The 22,772-nt window shown below is 49.3% G+C and overlaps 1 protein-coding gene across 6 annotated transcripts in view; it reads right to left on the reverse strand.

Moving 5' to 3' along the window:
• The window catches only part of FGR (FGR proto-oncogene, Src family tyrosine kinase), an 81,918-nt gene that overhangs the window by 13,959 nt on the left and 45,187 nt on the right, over positions 1-22,772 (reverse strand). For 3 of the 6 annotated variants that reach the window (XM_053267328.1, XM_053267329.1, XM_053267324.1), the window contains exons 2-7: positions 19,030-19,090; positions 9,916-10,184; positions 7,842-7,944; positions 5,629-5,727; positions 3,680-3,783; positions 2,444-2,593 (exon numbers count right to left, since the gene is read on the reverse strand). In XM_053267328.1, the coding sequence (XP_053123303.1) occupies positions 2,444-2,593; positions 3,680-3,783; positions 5,629-5,727; positions 7,842-7,944; positions 9,916-10,168 (709 nt within the window). In that variant the 5' untranslated portion in view covers positions 10,169-10,184; positions 19,030-19,090. Of the gene's footprint in view, positions 1-2,443; positions 2,594-3,679; positions 3,784-5,628; positions 5,728-7,841; positions 7,945-9,915; positions 10,185-19,029; positions 19,091-20,992; positions 21,108-22,772 lie in introns of all 6 variants that reach the window. The other 3 variants (XM_053267327.1, XM_053267326.1, XM_053267325.1) reach the window with 3 other exon arrangements.

The following is a 22,772-nucleotide window of genomic DNA, read 5'->3' on the forward strand; positions in this document are numbered from 1 at the left end:
GCCCAAAGGAGGACTGGAGCCATCTTCCAGGCCTCGGGACCCTGGACACTCCCCCCAACACACACACAAACACACACCAAGCTTCTGTGGGTAGCTGCACACATTGATTCTCAAAAGTGCTAGGATTCAGATAGCAGGTGCCACTAGAGACGTGCGACATGCCTCCCTTTATTTCTTCAGGGTTTTCTGCCTTCCCACCACATAGTCCCAGGGGCGTAACTATAATAGGGCAAGGGGAGACAATTGTCTGGGGGTCCACTGCCTTGGCCCCCCCCAGAGGCAAGTCACATGACTGACTCCCCCAGCCACGCACCCGCCCGGGCTTCCTTCAGTTGTATTCATCCTCCGAAATTGATGTGAGTGTTAAGATCTGGAGCTACCAGAACAGCATGTCTTTCTCTAGTACCATTCAATGATTTGCATCGTCCACAATTTAAAAAACCTTAAAAAATAATTTAGGATGATGTTCTATTATGGCACATAGGTGTGTGTGTGTATGTACGCACACACACACACCATGCTTTTTGTTACCACTATTCAGCCTCATTTAAGATTTCTTTACTTCATGAACTGAGCTTCGAGGGGGGGCACTTTAAAATCTTGTCTCTGGGCCCACACTCCAACCTTGCTACGCCCCTGCATAGTCCAGAATATCCGTGGAAACTCCATGGGGTGTCTCAAATGTCCTTGTTTTTAGAAAAAAGCAGGGCAACAGCTGCTCTTTTAACCCCCATTAAAACTAAATGGAAAGGGGCCCTCACTAGCCAATTTGCCCCCCGCCCCAGCTCCTACCAGGGCTCTTGAAGAATAGCCCTGTTTGACAACACTGCAAAGAATTCTGGGATATACCTTTTGGATTGTTCAGCTGCTTGGGCCAGACTTGGAAAGGTTCCTTCCCATTTTGACGAATAAATCCAGGGGTTCCCAACCTGGGCTCCCCAGATATTGTTGGACGACAACCATAATGCCCAAAAGCTACTGAGACAAAATCCAGGATCCAAGGCTGAGAACCCCCAGATTAATGCAAGAGCTGCTTCCCATCGGATGCACCAAGGAATGCACATCCGAAACTGTAGCCAAGTGCGGTGTCAGTCCTGGTACTTGTACCTGTACAGCAGAACCTCTCTATCCATGAATTCAACATCGCAGATTCGCATATCGCGAGTTGGGTATTTGACACCCATCCTCAGCACATGTGAAAAAATCTGGTAAAAAAGTTAACTCCACGTATCTGCAGGTTCTTTAAGAAGCCATTTTAAGGATCTTTAAAAATATACAGTATATATTTGAAGAATATTCCCACCCACCCACAATTTTTCACAAAAAAATGGGGACTTGGGAGGGGGCATTCCTGTACAGCTGGAGGGCTGCGAAGCATGGTAGGGCAACCCCCCCCCCTTCCTGCATTTTTCGTTGATTTTTGCCTTTTCTCCAGCTTTGTGGAACCTAAGCCCCACCCACCACATTCCCATTCACTTAATGTCTTGGTAACTGTGGTATCCAAGGTAGTAACGGAGAACAGAACCCCTGCAGATGTCGAGATCTCCCTGTATGATACTCACGGCCCTTCACATTACACTGAGATAGGAACATAGGAAGCTGCCATATACTGAGTCAGACCATTGGTCCATCTAGCTCAGGATTGTCTACACCGACTGGCAGCAGCTTCTCCAAGGTTGCAGGCAGGAATCCCTCTCAGCTCTATCTTGGAGGTGGCAGGGAGAGAACTTGAAACCTTCTGCTCTTCCCAGAGTGGCTCCATCCCCTAAGAGGAATCTCTTGCAGTCTCCCTTTCATATGCAACCAGGGCAGACCCTGCTTAGCTAAGGGGACAAGTCAGGCACATACTACAGACGTGAAGGTTCAACCTGAGGCAAGGATCCTCAAGAGTAACTCACAGAAGCTGTTTCCAGTGCTCATCCCTGGAAGACCATAATACATAAGAGGGTGCCTCTGAGCATGCGTAGTGTGACATTTCCCAGCATCAGTGACAAGCTGCCCCAGACTTCCGGGGCTAGGGATAAAGGGTTTCCAGGGCATACCTTTTAACTTTCCAGGCATTTATTTTTGAAAATGAAACATTGCAGCCACCTCAGAAAAATAATGGTCAGAAGCAGGAAGCAGGGCTGTGCACAAACCACGGTCTGAGCGCCGGTTTCGGTGCCGTAGTGGGGGGGGAGCGTTAAGAAAGAGGAAGGCGGCCGTCCCCTGCCCCCTGCCACCCCATGCCGCTTCTGGCTGAGGTGGCGCTCCGTTCAAGCACCTCCACGCGGCACCAGCACACACGTGGTGTCCACACACGCGCCTGCTTACCTGGTTCTTAAAGCCGGTTCGGGCAGATCCCTACGCTGTTCACTCGTCGTACGAGTGTTGCACACCATGTGTGAATGGGCCTTTTGCATTTTCATTCCCAGCCTCTCAGTGACTCCGTGCTTCACCTTACCAATGTAATGCTGGACCAGCTGCTGCACTGTTTCAAACTGAGCCCGCGTCGTGATGTAATAGCCACCGTTGTCCAGCTTCCGGATTTTATAATGCTTGACGTGGTCACCTTTCACCTCGTCCCAGTCACGGATAGACAGTGAGTAGGCACCTGGGACAGGGAGATGGGAAGTCATGGCAGAGGGAAACCAACATTTCCTGCAGCACTCAGTGATGCTTTAGCACCCAGGAGCATAGGAAGTGGCCTCATGCTGAGTCAGTTCATTGGTCCATCCAGTTCAATATTGTCTGTGCCAGGGCTTTCCAACTTCAGCCCTCCAGATGATGTTGGATTACAACTCCCATAATCCCCCGCCACAGGGGCCAATAGTCAGGGATGACAAGAGCTGTAGTCCAACATCTGCAGGAAGGCTGAAGTTGTGCAGCCCTGGTCTACACTGACTGATAGCAGTTTATTCTGAGGGGGGTTAAAAGAGCAGGGCCTGGGGCAGAGCCACCCGGCTGGCCCTGCCTTAAGGACATCCCCAACACCATCTGGGGACCCAGGTTTGAGAAGCCCTGCAGTAAGCAGATGCTCAGGCTCAGGTGATGTCATTTGTGGATGGAATACTTAATTAATCCCCCCCCCTGAAACATCTCTTTCATAGGAACATAGGGAGCTGCCTTCTACCGGGTCAGACCATGGGTCCATCTACACTGGCAGCGCTTCTCCAAGGTTGCAGGCAGGAGTCTCTCCCAGCCCTCTCTTGGAGATGCTGCCAGGGAGGGAACTAGGAACCTTCTGCATGCAAGCAGGCAGGTGCTCTACCGGGAGAGGCCCCACCCACCTCTGGAATCTCTGACATTGCTCACATGTTGTCCCCCATTCAAATGCAAATCCGGGTGGACCCTGCTTAGCAAAGGGGACTATTCATGCTTGCTACCACAAGACCAGCTCCCCGCCCTTGGCCACCCTTTCAATAGGACAAGAGCAATGGCCTTTCAGCCCTCCAGCTGCTTTTGGACTACAGCTCCCATCATCTCCAGTCATAGTGGCCAATAGTCAGGGACGATGAGAGTTGTAGCCCAAGAGGAGGGCCGAAATTCAGCAACCCTGGTCAAGAAGGAGGGAGGGAGGGAGGGCCAAGAACTTTGTCACCAACACTTCTTCCCTAAGCTTCACTGAGCTGGAGCTTTTGCACCCCTAACCCTGCTGGTCCCTGTCCTGGAGGGTGAGGAGGAGAGGGAGTGCTGGTACCTTTGGTGGTCTCACTCTCGCGAATGAGAAAGGTCCCTCGAGGGCTGCCGTGGCACAGAAGCTGCCTCTCAGCATCCTTGCGGCCGATTTTCCCAAAGTACCACCTGGGAAAGCAAATGGAAGAGTGATATCCGCCTCCCCAAAAAGATCACCTCTCCTAAGGCCCTGCCAGCCGGGAGTGGAACCACTGGGGGAAATGGGGACTGTTAGACATCTTGGTCCATCTGTAGGATTCTGCTTCCAGGAGTCCAGCTTTAGCAGTTCTCCTAAAACGGGATTCTTGGAGGCAGAATTATACATATTAAGGATGAATGGAAGCTGTGCAGGGCATAGAAGATAGGAATGGGCACAGAACCAGCGGGGAGGGGGCACCTTTAAGGGCGGGAAAGGGTGCACTTCCCCCCCTCCACCAACTTTGCTCCATCGGCACTCTCTTAAAAACCAGTCTGGCGTCCCTCCCTGCTGCCCCGCTCCCTCCTCGGTCCGGAAGTGACCAGAGGTACCCCACACGCGTGTGCACATCGGCATGCGTGTGTGCAAGTCATCCGCACACCCGACACGCATGCAAGCGAGCACAACTTGTGCATGCACGGCGTCACTTCCAGACTGAGGAGGGAATGGGGCAACAGGGAGGTTTGCGGCTGCCCTGCTGGACCAGATTTTTAAAAAGCGCCGGCGGTTTTTAAAAGAGCCCCAGCGGAGGAAATGTGTCGGGGCGGGCGCATGTGCACCCTCCTCTGCCCTTAAAGGTGCCCCCCGCCTTCAAACCAGCCCAACCACTGGCTGTTCGAACCTGTTCGGAGGCCCATAAAAGGGCCTCCGAACTCATATGTGCACATCCCTAATAGAAGATCCTATCCAGCCCACTGGAAGTCCTGTTCAGCACCCCATCTGAAATGAGACCGCACAGAGAGAGAGTGGATAGAGAGAAATTTTTCTCCTGCTCTCACAGCACTAGAACCAGGGGCCATCCCATGAAACTGAAGGTCGGGAAATTTAGGACCAACTATAGGAAGTACCTTTTCACACAATGCATAATTAACCTATGGAATTCTCTGCCACAAGATGTGGTGACAGCCACTAGCCTGGAGGACAATTATCAGTAGTGCCAATCCAGGTTTGCTAAATAAACCTTGGTTGAAATAAACCATGGTTCCGTGTTGTATGTGAACTTGCCCTTTCTCTGTGAAGGATCAGGAGACAGGATTAGGCTGTTCAGAGCCCATTGATTGCAATACAGAAACTTTATACCCCATTCCCAGAAAACCCTATGTGTCGTCCCCCCCATTAAACTATCCTCTCTGGACTCTTGGAACCCTTCCCCCTCTAGTCTTCTCTTACTGGCAGTAGCTCACGGAGGTCTCCAGGCAGGGGGCTTTCCTCACCCTACTCCCCGAGGTCCTTAACTGGATCCTTAAACCAACACTTGAACCCTCCTGCAGCCCCTCCCCTCTCCAGGGAGTTATTCACACATAGCTTCATGCTGCGGGGTACATGTAGTTCATGTTTCAAACTATACTCGCAGCATTGAGGGGAGAAGCCCCTCCCCTCTTCTCTCGGATTTGTTCTGATGCTTCCGTGTTTTCCTTAGAGCCAATGGGGGCGAGGGGGGGGGGGAGAGAGCTTTCTAAAGAGTTATATCTGCATTTCTAATGAGAGTATCCCTCTTATCATGCTAATGATTCTACATCAGTGCCTCTCCCTATTTGCTCCACCGGTTTCCGAAAAGGTCGCTTAAAACCAGCATTTTAGAAACCCGGAAATACACCTAGATAAGCTAGAATTCATACGACAAAGCCTGACTTGTGCGTGGAGTGCTTCCAAGGATCTCGAAGGGACTTTGGGGTAAGTTTGGCTGGTGTGTGAAAACACACACACACTCTCTTCCGGAGGAGATTTGGGGGTCCCAGCCCTGCCTGCCAAGCCTCCTGCGTGGCTTCCATACGTACTCTTCCGCCTGGATGGAGTCCACAGGTGCCACGTAGTTGCTAGGGATGTAGCCCGTCGCTCCTGTGCTCAGAGACCGGGCCTCCCACCAGTCGCCCTCGCTGAGGGAAGAAGAGAACAATCCCGTGAGCCGGCTACAGCCATTTGCTACCACACCGGGTTTTGCTTCTGTGCCACAAGACCCCCCCATTCAAAGCCAGTGATGACTACTCTGGAAAGCAGAATTTGGCATCCCCAAGGAACATAATTAGAAGCATTCCTCCCTCGCAAGGATCCAACAGGATTCATTCGATCTCTTTTGATTAGAAAGTTAGAAGGAGAACTGGGATACTGTGGGTGTCATGTCCGACCTCCGGGTTTCCCAACCCTTTTTTTCAACAAGTACCCTTCTGTCACAGATGTTCAGCTCAGGTACCCCAGGGAGAGAGAGAGAAAACATACATGTACGAGAGCGTGTGCGCGCATGGACGCGGAAGAGAGAAACAACATTACTCATGAGTAAACGCAAAGTTGTGCCATCGAGTCAGTGTCAACCCTGGTGCCCACAGAGCCCTGTGGTTTTATTTGGTAGAATACAGGAGCGGTTTACTATTGCCTCCTCCTGTGCAATATGAGACGATGCCTTTCTGCATCTTCCTATATCGCTGCTGCCCGATATAGGTGTGGCCTATAGTGTGAGAAACATACCTGCGAGGTATCGAACCAGCAACCTCGTGCTAGCTAAAGTTATTTCCGTGCTGCACCATTAGGTGGCTGCTCTTATGCCAATTAATGGGACAGTCAACAAGACTGCAATCCAGATGTAAACATATGACTGGAGCAACCCATCTCATAACTGTAACATGTAAGTGTAAGTGTGTGTATACACACACACACGCACATAATTTAGGGGAGAATTTGAATCAACTCTGTATTTAGCAGAGAAACCCAGTTTGATGAGAAAACAGCTCAGGGAGGAAATCTGGAGACAATTGCTTAAGGGCTAAAGCAAGTAAAGGTTTATTGCAAACGTAGTTGCAAACGTAGAGAGACAAACCTGCCCCCTGTGCTAGCTACCTCCAGGTGGAAGGAAGGAGAAAAGAACAGAGAGTGCACAGAAGCGGGGGTCGGGGTGGAGTGTCCTAGAGCACCAGTCTCCCAATCAGAAGAAACGTAGAGCCAAGACACAGAAATAAGAAAGAACAAGGGGGCAGTCTCATATGCTCTACCTCTACTCCAAATGTCTCTAGTAGACAATAGGAGTTTTTGACGTTAAGAGTTGATTCCTATGGAGTCACATCTCCCAACACATAAAAACACAAATGTAAGAGTTACAGTTAGGGAGACAGGCTTCTAAGTCACTGGCTCACATCTACACTAAGTTACTCATAAACAACCCATTGAAATTAATGGGGCAAGTTAATTGACCCATTCATTTCAATGGGAGTACACAGTGCTGATTTTCTGAAGCCTGACAGTCAGGCTGAGGGGAGGGGGCCAGTTTCAGCACTTAGCCAGCCAATCAGGAGCAGAGTGAGGAGGTCTTCACCCTCCTCTCTCTCCTTCTGCGGCAGACACATCACTGAAGACGTGTCATCTTGGCTGCAGCCTGGGGAGACAAGAGACCTCCCAGAAGAGGGAAGAGAAGCAGGAGAGGCAGAGTGGGGAGACTCTACCTACCCCCAGGGAGCTCTTCTGGTACTCCTAGGGACCTGTTGGGAACCCTTGGGCGCTTTCCAGATTAGACCCAGAAACGGGGTCACTACGTATCTGCGAAGTGTGCTTCCGCACTTCCTGTGTTGTGACACTGCAGTCCCTACACTTGCAGCAGGGTGCTGTTCACATTTTGGATGCCTTGTTTCGGATTTAATCACTGCGATTTATTGCTGTAACGTCGTATGTCCGGTGTAAAAAGGTTGCTGTATTTCCAGCTGTTAGTTCTCACGAGACTGCTCCCCCTGCTGGTAGCTTTGCTATTTACGTTTTGAATGTGATTTATCTGAACCGAAGCATTTTGCTACTGTTGTGCAGGTAACCTGGAAAGCACCCTGTCCTACCTAATCCAAAGCCATAAACAACGCTGCTTCTTGTGGCAGCCTGCTGCACTGCAGCAGGCTTTTCATTTTCATTCTCTAGGCCAGGCTCATCCCTTTCCCGGCACTGACCAACCCCAGGCCTGCTTAGCTTCAGCACCACTGCTGCCTCACAGGTCTCTAAACCAGAACCCGATACTCACGTGTTGTTGATGATGTTAAATTTCTCTCCTTTCACAAATGTGAGATCATCCTCCGTCCTGGCTTCATAATCATACAAGGCAACAAAAAAGGTCACACCTCCACCTGCAAGGCATTAGTGAGGCATTAGCGGGAGCCCAGCAAAAGCTGTGCAGGCAATGGCACTGGCCCATGCAACTCGGGGCTTTTCCCCGGGTGCAGCCAGACAAAAAGTGCCATTCTAAAACAGGGGCCAACAACCCCGGCTCTCCAGCTGTACTGAACGACAACTCCCATCAAAAAATTGTGGCTGGGGATGATGGGAGTTGTAGTTTGACCACTGAGAGCCAAGGTGGCCTACCCCTGTTCTAAAAGAACATATCTGTCGTTCAAACATCCAAGACTTGCAAAAGTTGTATTATTTTAGACAACACAAAAAGTGACTGATCACGAGAAAAGTCAAGTGAGTAGTCCAGTCTTCTCTAGAACCTAGACCTTGATCAAGCACCCCCATTTCTCTTCCCCCAGCCAAAAATGCTTCCCGCAGATTCCACTGCTACTCCCTATAGTTTCCCCCACTGAATATAACTCTCTTCTGCAAATAGTGTTGTCAGATTCCCAGTCCTGAGGATTTTCTCCCACCCATTCTCCCAGTCATTCACACAATCCAGAACCGTGTTCTACCTGGGTTTGGGAGTTATATGTGTTCCCAATTTTTGGTTGTGTAGAAGCAAGGTAGGAGGAAAAGCTACCCACAGCTCCCAAACCCAGGTAGAACACAGTTCTTGATTGTGTGAATGACCTCTATGGCTTCGAAATGCCATGAAATGTGATTCTAGGCAACAATGTCTGCACAGACAAGGAACATGCACAAGTGTGTGTTTTAGCACAATATGCACAAATTGCATAAGAACCTTGATGGATCAGGCCTAAGACTATCTAGTCCAGTACCCTGTTTTCCACAATACCGCACCAGATGCCTCCGGGGAGACCACAGGCAAGAGACAAAGTCACGCCCCTTGCCTCCTGCCACTGTTGCTCCCCTGCAACTGGCACTTCAGAGGCTTCGTACCTCTGAGCCTGCAGATGGCCTATAGCCATCTAGACTACTACTACTACCACTACTACTACTATTTATATTCCGCTTTTCAACAGAAGTTCTCAAAGTGATTTTCATAGAAAGAAAGAAATAAAAATAAGATGGTCCCCTGTCCCCAAAGGACTCACAATATAAAAGGAAATATAAGGAAGACACCAGCAACAGACACTGGTGTTGAGATGCTGTGCTTGGGTTGGACAGGGCCAGTTGCTCTCCCACTACTATATATAAGAGAATCACCATTTTACAAGGTGCTTCTTTGCCCTGTCAGCAGGGCAAAATCGCCACTGAAAGACCTGTTCTCCATGAATTGCTCTGTGCCCCACATAAAGCCATCCAAGCTGGTGGCCATCCCGTGGCAGAGAATTCCAGCCATTCATTCTGCACAGTGCAACAAAGTACTTGCTTTTATCAGTTTCCTGGGATGAACCCTAGCCCTAAAGCTGGCCTAGAACAAACATTACTTGTCCCATTTGCTAAGCAGGGTATGCCCTGGTTTGCATTTGAATGGGAGACATGTGTGAGCATAAAGCTATTCCCCTTAGGGGATGGGGCTGCTCTGGGAAGAGAACCTGCCTGCTTGCATGCAGAAGGTCCCAAGTTCCCTCCCTGGCAGCATCTCCAAGATAGGGCTGAGAGAGACTCCTGTCTGCACCCTTGGAGAAGCTGCTGCCAGTCTGTGTAGGCAAAACTGAGCTAGATGGACCAATGGTCTGACTCGGTACATGGCAGCTTCCTATGTTCCTATGGATTAAAAGATATTCCCATACCACTGTGCAATTTTGCTTTATAAAAGCTCTTATGTAACTACTACCCCTCATTCTGTTCAACTGGATCGACAGAAACAGCTTAAGCATCCAGAGTGCGAAAAGGGGCATCCCAGCACCTCCACACCATTCCAATGTACCAAAAGGGCTGTGAAAGGACAGGGGGAACAGGGTCCTGCCTACCAAATCTGAGCTCTCTAACCCAGCGGAAGACCTGCTCGGGATACTGACCTGCAATCCCACCAAGACCAGGCAAGGAAGGGGTGGGGTAGTGGCCAGTGCCCCCGCCTAAAGCCGGTGTGCAAGGCCCGGGGGTCCCTGGGAAGTTGTTGAAGTCGGGGATGCGGGTGAAGTTGGTGGGGTTCGGCTGAATGGGATCAGGGTTGTAGTGGGAGCTGGGAGCTGGGTTGGCTGCCCCATCACTGCTGCCGCCGCCGCCCTGGTTTTTATTGGCCCTCTTCTTCTTGCATTGCACACAACCCATTGCTGGGCAGCACCTGCTAAAAGAGGAGAGGAAAAAGGTAAGCATGGAGTCAGTGAGAGGAGAAAAGGGCTTCAGATGGAGGGGCTGCATCAGTGGCGGCGTTTCATTGAGGCCAGGTGAGATGGATGCCTCCAGCAGCACATTACTGGGGCCCCAGCAAGGTGGCAAGATGTCATAGGAACATAGGAAGCTGCCATCTACTGAGTCAGACCCTTGGTCCATCTAGCTCAGTATTGTCTACCCAGACTGGCAGCGGCTTCTCCAAGGTTGCAGGCAGGAATCGCTCTCAGCCCTCTCTTGGAGATGCTGCCAGGGAGGGAACTGGGAACCTAGTTGCTCTTCCCAGAGCGGCTCCATCCCCTAAAGGAAATATCTTACAGTGCTAGTCTCCCATTCATATGCAACCAGGGTGGACCCTGCTTAGCTAAGGGGACAAGTCATGCTTGGGACTGATTTGACCCTTGCTAATTTTGCAAAAAGCACCTCTCCTCCCACTCCTCGCAAAGCTCACAAGAAGCAAGAGGAGAGAAAAGGAGGCTGCTAGCAACCTTCCTTCTGCCCTGCACCGACAACCACCCCAAGCTGGCTCAGAGTGGTGGGAAAGGGCTCTCCCACTAAAGCGCTGTGGAAAGCAAAGCGGCCTCTGCATGAGAAGTAGTGAAGATCGCCCACTTAGGAGATCAGGGAGGAGTGCTAGTACTGCGGTAGCAACCATGAATCGCCCCCTTTGCTAAGCAGGGTCTGCCCTGGATTGCGTTTGAATGGGAGACTTCCTATTTTTTTAGCCTGGATTTTAATGATATTTAATTTTGACTTTAATGATATTTAGTTTTGATGTTGTCCAGTTTTAATTGTAATTTTAATCTGCTTTTAATTGGGTTTTTAAAAATTTTAATTGTTAATTGATTTTAATTTATTTTTATTTTTAATGTAAACCGCCCTGAGCCACCTTTGGAAGGGCAGTATATAAACCAAACAAATGAATGAATGAATGAATGAATGAATGAGCACTATGAGATATTCCCCCTAGAGGATAGGGGTCAATCTGGAAGGAGCACCTGCATGCAGAAGGTTACAAGTTCACTCCCTGGCATCTCCAGATAGGGCTGAGAGAGACTCTGGCCTTGGAGAAGCTGCTGCTAGTCTGTGTAGACCATGTGTAGAGCGAGATGGATCAACGGTCTGACTTGGTAGACGGCAGCTTCCTGTGTTCCTAGGAGATGCCATGTGGAACTAAGATTTAACTGTGGTTCCACACGATGTCTGAAATCACTTTTAGAAATCAGCTCAAAGAGCATGTGTTGGGGTTATTCCACAGTAACCAGAGAGCGATGTGCAGTCACATGTAGTCTGAAACAGGGGAGTGTCTGTACGTGCTGCTCCCTACAACACAGCAGGAAGCTTGAAGGCATGGGGGAGGGAGTGGGGAGGAGAAGAAAGGGCATTGCCCGGCTTTGTTCTTCTCAAGGACTGCCGAACGCCGTTTTCTCACTCTTTTATTTCTGCCACATGCCGGTTGCATGGCAACATATTTGGAATGTCAGCCAAAAGGAAAGCATCTGTGTGGGGAGAAAAGGCAGGAAGAGGAAGCAGAAGGCCACCGAAGAAGCATGACAGGCTCAGGCTAGACAATAACATACTCCAGTCTCCACTTCCAGGATGATCTGCCTTTCATCTAAGGAACAGGAGTGTGGGGAGCAGTTTTCCCTGTCACAGGGATCCCCAGATGTGTTTGACTACAACTCCCATTATCCAACGGGAGTTGTAGTCAACAACATCTGGGAATCCCTGTGACAGGGAACACTGGTCAGGAGCCACCCAGGCTCTAACCCAAACAAGTCCCTCTTGGAGAACATCAAGGAGGAGGACACCCCAGCCAAGACTTCTGGCCCCAACTAAAGACCCCAGATCCATTCAACCGTGAGCGGTCAAAGTTTGATACCTGCCCTTCAAATCTGGAGGAAACAGTGGGACCTGGTCCCCCTAGTGGGGTTCCTGTCCTGTCCCTAGAACCCCCTGCATCATCATCAGGACACCAGGAGTGGAGGAGTGCTTGGAGCCTCACGAGGTCTACTCTAGAGCGGGGGAAGCCATCTCAGGTGTCTGCTTTAGAATAGGGCTTTGCCTTGGAACACTGGAACATAAAAACCTGCCATATACTGAGTCAGACCATTGGTCCATCTAGCTTAGTATTGTCTACACAGACTGGCAGTGGCTTCTCCAAGGTGGCAGGCAGGAGTCTCTTTCAGCCCTATCATGGAGAAGCCAAAGAGGGAACTTGGAACCTTCTGCTCTTCCCAGAGCGGCTACATCCCCTGAGGGGAATATCTTTCAGTGCTCACACTTGTAGTCTCCCATTCATATGCAACCAGGGCAGACCCCAAAGGGACAAGTCATGCCTGCTACCACAAGTCCAGATCTCCTCCCATTCCCTTGGATTTGGATAGGAGGAGAGCTGGTCTTGAGAGCTGAGTATGAAGTGTCCCCTTTGCTAAGCAGGGTCCCTTTTGATTTGCATTTGGATGGGTGACTATATGCAAGTGCGACAAGATATTCCCCTCAAAGGAATGGGGTCAAAGCTCAGGGGAAGAGCAGCTGCATGCTTATATGCAGAAGGTCTCAGGTTCACTCCCTGGCAGCGTCTCCAGGTAGGGCTGGGAAAGACTCCTGCCTGAAATCTTGAAGAGCTGCTGCCAGTCAGTACAGACAAAAACTGTTTGGGCTCTGGATCCCCGAGGGATCGCTTGCCTTCAAAGGTTGCTGCCCACTTGACATGGCCATCTGGTGGGTGGGGTTCTGCTCTGGGTGCCGACAACGAGAGGCTCAGCTATTGTGCACAGGGGACAGGGCCTTCTCAGTTGTTGCCCCCAGACTCTGGAATGCTCTCCCAGTGGCCATCTGCTCCTCAGTCTCAATCACAGTTTTTAGAAAGAGTGTGAAATCTTGGCTTTTTACCCAGGCTTTTATATGACGGTTCCTATTGCTGCTGCTTTGTATTTTATGTTTATATTGTGCTTGTTTTTTAAATATTTTAATCAGATCTGTATTTTTATATTCGATCTGATATTTTAATTGTGTAATATTTTAATTTTGTAGCCTTGGTTTAACTTCTGCATGAACTGCCTTGAGATTATTTTAAATGAAAGGTGGTATAGAAAGCTAACAATAAACAAACAAATAAACAGATACTGATCACTGATGGGCCAATGGTCTGACTAGGTCTACAGCAGCTAGCTTCCTCTGTTCCACATGTGTGCTCTCTAACGTTGGGAAGAGGGGAGATTCTCCCCCCACCACCACTTCAGGCATGAAAACGCTGCTTGCTGCATTCCCACTTAGTGCTGCAGGTGCCAGGACTTGATTTACCTGAAATTGCCATGGAAACTTCTGGGGAGTGGAAACAGCTCTTGCAGACAAGAGACTGCAGCAGGAACCCAATGAGAGAGGAAGGCAAGGAGGTGACCTGGGCTTTTCTGCTGAGCCACAGACATCCACCAAGGTTTTAGAAAAGTGTGATTCCTTAAGCAACTAAGAAGAGTCCTCTTCAGACATACAAAAAACGGGGAAGAAAGCTGGTCTTGTGGTAGCAGTATGACAAAACACCCAGGACAAAGGCAGAATTTACCATTGTCTTTCTTCTTCCCCTAATCCCAGCAGCAAACCAGCTCACAGGATCACTGAGAGGACAAGGCAAGATCCTACCCAGGTTCTATGGGAGGAGAGCTGGTCTTGTGCTAGCAAGCATGAATTGTCCCCTTTGCTAAGCAGGGTCTGGCAAACCTTCTGGCATTGGTATACAGACACCTATATGCCAGTTCTCTTGCCTGGCGCTGACCTGTGCTATCTCCCTTGACATCATTTGGTGATGCTTCTCAGCGCATCAGCACCAGGGCAGGACTTCCAGTGCATTCTTGTAATGCTACATATGAGTACAGGACCCACACCCACCCCGCCTTCTGTATGTCTGAAGAGGACCAAGGGGCTTACACGCAGCATTTCCAGGGCTAGCCCAACCATAGAGGCAAAAGAAGCATCAGCCAGGAGGACACGGATTCCAGGAGTGCCTCTCTTGGCTACATCTAGGAGATCCCAGGCCTGTATGTCTGGAGGCTGCACACCAGGGAGGTGAAACACATTCTTGGCTAGATGGCATTCCCTGGCGTAAAAAGGTTGCTGTTTTTTTCAGGTTGTTAGTTTCCACAAAAGCCACTTAATGGCACAGCGGAGAAATGCTTGACTAAGAAGCAGAAGGTTACTGGTTCAAATCCCTGCTGATATGTTTCCCAGAATATAGGAAACACCTATATTGGGCAGCAGCAATATAGGGAGATGCTGAAAGGCATAATCTCATACTGCACGGGAGGAGGCAATGGCAAACCCCTCCTGTATTCTGCCAAAGAAAACTGCAGGGTTCTATGGGTGCCAGGAGTTGAAATCGACTTGACGGCATACTTTACCTTTCGTTTCTGCAAGACTGCTCCTCCTGCTGTTTAAGTTTCAAATGTGATTTGCCTGAATGGAAGCATTTTGCTGCTTTTGAGGAGCTAATCTGGAAAGCACCCAGGAATACTGACTCAGCAATTTAAAATGGAGGAAGTAAAAAAGAGAGTGAGCTTCAAAATGGAAACATTTTCTTTGTTGCTCTAAGGTGTAGGGATGTGTGAGTGTGAGTGAGAGAGAGAATTTTACATTTCCTATCTCATCTCTGATACTTCGCCAGATATTACACATAATGTTGCAAAATTGTGTGTTCTAGCCTGTAAAACCTGGCAGGAATTAATTCAAAATTAAGATTTGAGCTTAACTGTCTCATTATCTGTTATCTGCCTTTACCTGTGACCATGAGTGTGCTATTGAGCAGCAGTAGATCTTATTTTTATACACGATTACTTTTGAGGTATAATATTTGTGCCGGTCAATGACTGAAATAAAGTTTGGGGTGTGTGTGTGTGTGTGTGTGTGTGTGTGTGTGTGTACATGTGCAGGGTAATTCTAATTTGCTCAGGAGAGCTGGACGGGGGGGAACCCCTTCTAAAAACATGAGGCTGATTCCCAGAATCCCTCCCATTCCTCCAAAACAGGGCCCCTCCTGTTTGTGGAAGAGAGCAAGAGCAGGGCTGCATTCAGACAGCCCTTAGGCAGAGTCTGGTGCCACAAACAGTAGTGGCATGGCGCTGGTAGGAGGGATGAGCTCACAAGCAAGGCAGGGAGGGCACATCTCTTAATTCGGAGTGACAGAGGCATCAGAGTCACCTGCCAGTGGCAGCCCTGGGTCAGTGGGACAGTCAAGACAGAGCAAATGTGTAGTGTGGTGGGGAAGGGGGATGTACGGAAAAGACAACAAGGTTGCTGCTGCTTTCTCCTCCTCACAGACAGGCACAGAAGCATCCTGGCTTCGTCTGGGGACATTGCCCACAAAACAAGTGACCAGGAACACTGCAGCAAATCTGCCCCAAGAGATCTTCGCACACACAGGGAGACTTGTCTGAGATCTATCCACATCTTACACACACAAACAGAGCAGAGGATGCTGTAGCTCTTTGCTAAGTCGCCAAGGAGAAGAGAGTCCGTCCCTGACCTATCCACCTATCAATCATATTTGTATACCACCCAATATGTGTCTCTCTAGGCAGTCTTGTGCCTTTTGACCCTCTGCCTGACTAGAGCCTTGGCACAAAACAGCCATTTTGTGGCGCCGACAGACATAGAATGGTGACCAAGGCTGTGCCCAGATGGAGAAGTTGCCTGTTTCTTTGGCACGCAACACTGCACCTAGAGCAGAGGGAGAAAAACAAAAACCAGCCATTTCTTGGTCCACTCAAGCAGTTGTTCCAAAGCTGTTAGCTGTCTGTGAAAGATGTACAGCAAGCCGACCCATTATGCGGGGACTTTTCAAAGCAGGGGAGGATTGATATTGAGAGCCAACGTGATTTAGTGCTTAGAGTGTCTGGATAGGGAGAACCAGATCAAATCCCTGCTCAGCCAGAACGTTCACTAGATTACTGCGGGCCAATCGCTTGTCCTCTCAGCTTCGCCTCTCTGATAGGGTTGTTTTATTTTTTATTTACATTTATATCCCACTCTTCCTCCAAGGAGCCCAGAGCGGTATACTACATACTTAGGTTTCTTCTCACAACAACCCTGTGGAGTAGGTTAGGCTGAGAGAGAAGTGACTGGCCCAGAGTCACTCAGCTATGTCTCATGGCTGAATGGGGATTTGAACTCGGGTCTCCCCGGTCCTAGTCCAGCACTCTAGCCACTACACCACGCTGGCTTGTTGGTCACGCTTGTTGCTCACGCTTGTTGTGAGAATTAAATGGAGAACTTTCTGTGCAACCCTGAGCTCTTTAAAGGAAGTACAAGATAAAAATCTACTAAATAAACAGAATATGGTGGAAACTAAAGGGGCCCAGCAAGAGGTGGACAAATGCAATTGGGGTGAAGGGTTTGTTGCTATATTGATTTCAGTTAACCCGCCTGCTCTGTCCCCAGCATAGATAATGCATTTTTAAAAAGGAATGAAGTGACTAATATAGAAAATAGTTGCTCTAAACACATGAAAACACAGCAAACATATCCTTCAAGAGCTGATGTAGGCACTGGAAAGATGCAGACACTTAATACATGCCAAAAGGTATTTTCAAACCACAGAGGAAGGATCCTTCAAGCCCCAGGAGGGCTACATTTCCCTGGCAACCTTTAGGGCAGCTTTCCTTAAGCCTAGTAGCCCTCTCATTCACTTCTCCACCTACGGCTAGCAGAAGCATAAAAGGTTTACAAGGTTTATTCTAAGGAACCCTATGAGAATGCGGAACTGTGTTAAACATGAGCAATAAACGAGGCGGAAAGGTCCAGCCCAATGCTGGACAGCAGGCTGGGAGCTGTGGAGAGGAAGTGGCTTTAATTGTATTTATTTATTTAGAAGAGAGGAAGTGATTCTATTTTTAAAACCAAGCTAGCTGTAGCAACAGCCTTCAAAATACCCCTTGCCTTGGAGCAGGCCTGCTCAACTTCGGCCCTCCTGCAGATGTTGGCCTACAACTCCCATAATCCTTGGCTATTGGCTACTGTGGCTGGGGATTATGGGAGTTGTAGTCCAAAAACATCTGGGGGGCCTAAGTTGAGCAGGCCTGCCTTGGAGAAACGCCAGGCCCTTTTGCACACTGGAAGACTGGGCAGGACAAGCATCCTGCCCCGTTTCAGGAGCTGTGCATGCTCCAGTTTTGCAATTGTGTGCAGGGGGGAAACAAAGTAGAAGGTACCAGCAGTAGCCTCCTGCTGAGTAGGAGGGCTCCATCCTACCCAGTAATAGGGAGGTAAAGTGCTACCTTGCCCAGCGGGAGGCTAGCTGACCATCACTGCCGGTGCCTTCTGGATGGCTTTAAGAAGGGCTTAGACAAATTCATGGGGGACAGGTCTATCAATGGCTACTAGTCTGAGGGCTATAGGCGACTTCCAGCCCCTCTGAATGCCAGTTTCAGGGCAGGCCATTAACTCTTGCCTCAGGCAAACCTGTACTAGATGGGCCTTGGGCCTGATCCAGCAGGGCTCTTCTTGTGATTGTCTCCTGCCTTGTTTTTCGCTTGCATAGAATCACAACATGGGAGTGCACACAGCTGTAGGTAGGTACGTAGGTAAGAACTTAAGAACAGCCCGACTAGATCAGGCCCAAGGCCCCTCTAGTCCAGCATCCTGTTTCATACAGTGGCCCACCAGATGCCACTGGAAGCCTACAGGCAGGAACTGGGGGCATGCCCTATCGCCTGCTGTTACTCCCCTGCAACTGGTAGAGGCATCCTGCCTTTGAGGCTGGAGGTGGCCTATAGCCATCCAACTAGTAGCCCTTGATAGACCTCTCCTCCATGAAGTTATCCAAACCCCTCTTAAAGCCATCCAGGTTGTTGGCTGTCACCACCTCTTGTGGCAGAGAATTCTACAAGTGGATTATGCGTTATGTGAAAAAGTACTTCTGTCTGTTGGTTCTAAATCTCCTAGCAATCGATTTCAAGGGATGACCCCTGGTTCTAGTCTTATGGAGAAGAATTTCTCTCTTGGAGGGAAGAAGAATGGAGGGAGAAGAATTTCTCTCTATCCACTTTCTTAATACCATGCATGATTTTATAGACCTCTATCATGTTAGGTAGGTAGGTAAGTAGGATGTTTGCCCTCCCCAGTTTTCAATCATACGAAGGAGCCCACCATTTTTTGCCTGTCTTGGTAACTTGTTTTGGACTACAATTCCCATAATCCCTAGCCACAACAGCCAAAGAGTGGGGATGATGGGAGTTGTAGTCCAAAACAAAAACGACACTCTAGAGTTCTTGCACATAGTACAAAGGAATTAGAGAGGGGCCAGGTCCATCAAGGGCTGGAGCTGCTCCCACAAATCCATTCTCCGAGGACAGAATTACACACCAGGCAACCAATCTTGACTTGAGTCTCCACTTTCCAGCTGCAAAGTGGTGGGGTGAGGGTGCTGATTTGCAGCAAAGCACCGGCATGTGGGTGGAAGGTCTGCTTTGCCCACCTTCTCCCCAGGTACTTTCCCTCTGCAGCTTCTTCCCTTTAGCCACCTGCTCCAGATAGGAGGTTCCAGATATGTACTGGCTGCATTGTGGGGAAACGCAGCTGTTGGGGAGGAGACTGTAAGGGAAAGCAATGAGCAAGGCTTAAGCATCTGCAAGACCCCCCCTCATTCTGCCACTTTGCAGCTGCTGGGTGGAGATCCGGGTTCCTAGCAAAAGCATGCTGTTTCAGCCAAGGACAAGGACTTGTCAACCAGCAGTTTCTGCTTTCATTGAACACAGTGACCAATGGCACATGCTCTGTGAAGCCTACACAACAAGGACTTTGGCACTCACCAGGATGGAACTTCAGGTCAGTGCAGTTGATCCATGTCTCCTGTCCGATGAAAACAAGTGCCTAAGAAAGAGAAAAGGCAGAGTTGGAAAGGCAAAATATCAAACAGGAAGGGATGGGCCATAGCTCAGGGGTAGAGCATTTGCTCTGCATGCAGAAGGTCCCAGGTTCAGTCCCTGGTAGCATCTCCATCCAAGTAGGGCTGGGAAAGAACCCCACCTGGAACCTTGGAGAGTTGCTGCCAGCCAGTGCAGACCATACTGAGTTAGATAGACAAATAGTTTGACTCTGAATAAGGCAGCTTTCTATGTTCCTGTGTTCAAATACAGAGGAACAGCACCATGCATCTCCATACTTATGCTTATTTTAAGGGATATTAATGCTTATTTTAATGCTTATTTTAATGGATCCCCACAGAGTCCATGCATACCTATGTCAAAATACAGATGTATGCCTGTAGCATTATCCTGTACAAGCCGCTAGGGACAGTCCCTGTTTTCTTCAAGAGTGTGAGAATCTGGTAGCTCTTATTTAAGAAATTAAACACTGGAGCCCATCAGACCCAGGATGCTTCCAGAAAAATATTGTATTTGAAAATGCACATTATTTTCAGTTTATCCACTGAATATTCAGATGATATGCTCCATACAATTTCACAGCACCAGCGACTGACCATCGCTTGCCAATCTATGATTAAAATCACAGGAGATGCTCATTGTGGAGGATCGGAATTTGAGAGATTAGTAAGATCTTCTAGTGCTGAGTGGAGTTACACTCCCCCACAAGGACAAGTACGCAGCTTGGGAGTGCTCTTGGATCCAGGCCTCGCCCTGGTATCTCAGGTGGAGGCTATGGCCAGAAGCGCTTTCCATCAACTGGCTGATTCGACAGCTGAGTCCACCATTCCTTCAAAGAGAATAATCTCAAAACAGTGGTGTATCAGCTGGTAACCTCCATTCTCGATTATTGCAATGTGCTCTATGTGGGGCTGGCTTTGTACGTAGTTCGGAAACTTCCGTTAGTTCAAAATGCGGCAGCCAGACTGGTCTCATATTATGCCTGTTGCACTGGCTGCCAATATGTTTCTGGACAAAATACAAAGCGCTGGTTATTACCCTTAAAGCCCTGAATGGCTTGGGTCCGGGCTACCTTAGAGAATGCCTTCTTCTGTAGGATCCCCATCACACGTTGCAGTCATCTGGAGCAGAGGTGCTCTTACCCCTGGACTTCAGGGCTGAAGTCCAGGGCCTCCATACCCACTGAGGGTCCTCAAATCTTCTTTAGTCTATCCTGTGTGGTGTGATTTGTGTCCTCAAGAACCTACATGTTAAAAAATGATGCTTAACTTGCAGCAGGGGGGCCTCCAAAGACCTTTAGGTCCAGGCTCCAAAATGACCTAGGTGCACCTCTGATCTGGAGAAGTCTGTCTCCAGTTAACACGGGTATGTCTGGTGGTGACTCAGAACCGGGCCTTCTCTGTAGCTGCTCCTGGCCTATGGAATGCACTCCCGGCAGATATCCGCAGTTTAGGCTCACTGTTGGCCTTTAAGAGAGCCTTGAAGACTTACTTGTTTGGCCTGGCCTTCAAAGGTTTTAAAATTGTTTTTAAGTGTTTTAATTGGTTTTAAAGGGTTTTGAAGTGTTTTAAATTTGTTTTTAATTTTTTTTAAAGTAGTGTGTTTCAATCTTGTTGTGCACCTCCCAGAGCCTTTGGATGGGGCGGTCTATAAATGAAATAAAACAAACAAACAAACAATAAAATCACATCTTTTGATACTACTGATTTTCATCACAGATTGGTAGACAATGCGGATGGCACTGTCAAGTTGCATGGTTAGGAGGCATGTCTTCTGGGTGCAGAGTGAATAACCGAAAAGAATTTGCATTTTCAAATGCAGTATAAAGATCCCTGGTTTTCTATGGCCTAGATACTCCAGTCTCTGCAACATGACAGACAGGACTAACCTGAGTTTGATACTCCAGCCATTAGGTGGCTGCCTTTGGCGCTGGAATCAGATGCAGAAAATTAGCGGCCTTGAAGTAGGCGTGTATTTTCGTTTGCCTGGCCCTGATCTTCCCACTGTTTGGGAAAGACAACTTCAAATGATGCATTTGGTCACATGTATCTCAGTCTTTTTCTCTATGCCAGTAAACAGGATCATCATCGTGGGGCTTTTCTGCCCCACACGCTTCCCCTTTGCAGTATTTGCAATACATCATAGGAACAGGAAGCTGCCATCTACTGAGTCAGACCAGGGGCGTAGCGAGGTTCCTGATGATCAGGGGACAAAGTTAGGTAGGGGGCCCCCAGTGCCGAAACCACACCTTCATCTGCAAGCCCCCCCCCATTAATTACCTCAGGGGGTGTGGGGCCGCACCGCCACGCCATCGCTACTTCCCATCTTCGCCGCCAGGAGAGCTGTGGTGGCGGATGGGCTTCTCCCTGGCATCTGGCCAACGTGTGGGCTTCGTTTCTTCCAAACAGTGCTTCTGTGCTGCTTGAGTATGGAGAACATCGCGTGCCGTGACATCACAGCACGCGACAGTCTCCATAATCATAGACAGCGCAGGCGTGTTGTTTGGAGGAAGGGAAGTTCACGCGCCGGCCGGTAGTGGAGTGGGGAGAAGCCAGGGAGACGCCCACCCGCCCGCCACCGGCGCTCTACAGCGGCGAAGATGGGAAGTAGTGGTGAGCATGGCGGTGACGACAGCAACTTGTGGACAAGGGGGGACTGTCCTGGGGGCCCTTGGTGGCCTCTCAAACCATGTTGGCCCAGGTGCAACTGTCCCCCCTTGTTCAATGGAAGCTACACCCATGAGTCAGACCACTGGTCCATCTAGCTCATGGTTGTCTACACAGACTGGCAGCGGCTTTCCCAAGGTTGCAGGCAGGAGTCTCTTTCAGCCCTATCTTGGAGATGTCAGGGAGGGCCCTTCGATGCTCTTCCCACAGCAGCCCCATCCCCTAAAGGGAATATCTTACAGTGCTAATATGTGTAGTCCCCCATTCAAATGCAAACCAGGGTGGCCCTTGCTTAGCAAAGGGGACAATTCATGCTTGCTACTAAGCATGAAGTCCCCCTCAACATCCAATGCCAGACTCTGCGCTCAGGTCCCTTTGGGTTTGTTTTCCTCTCAGTTCTGCCACCAGGAGGAATGCCGGAAATGCAGTTGTCACCCCGCTATCTTTGTCTCCTGACAGCTGGTCTCTGAACTCATTTTCCCCGGTGGGTGCTCTTACACAAAGGGAGCAAAGAATGACGGACTGCATTAGACATGTCCTGGCTCAAGGGCAAGCGGGGGGGGGGGGTAGGGGAGACCTCCTGGGGAACCAGGACCAGCCAATCCCGCCATAGTTTCTTAACCCTTTGCTGAGCAGCAGCCCAAGAGAGTCTGTTGATGGGAGACTCCTGTATCTGCATGCCGTGAAGGTCACGGTCCGTTGCTGGTTGCAACATATGTTGCTGCTGGTGCGCTGGCTTCTGTAGCTTCCTCAAGCCTCTGCAAGCCTTGTTCATGAGTCCCCTGCTAACTGAGCAAAAAGGCACCTTTTTAAAGTGGCAATTCTCTTTATTGAGCAGGGGGAGAGCCACTGGCCCTATCCAGCCCCAGCACAGCCTCCCTCCAGTGGCTGTTGCTGGTCTTATGTTTCTTTTTTTTAGATTGTGAGCTCTTTGGGGACAGGGAGCCACTTTATTTATGTATTTGTTTCTATCTATGTAAGCCATTTGGGGAACTTTGGTTG

This window comes from Hemicordylus capensis, chromosome 7 (assembly GCF_027244095.1).
Source record: "Hemicordylus capensis ecotype Gifberg chromosome 7, rHemCap1.1.pri, whole genome shotgun sequence".
Taxonomy (NCBI): domain Eukaryota; kingdom Metazoa; phylum Chordata; class Lepidosauria; order Squamata; family Cordylidae; genus Hemicordylus; species Hemicordylus capensis.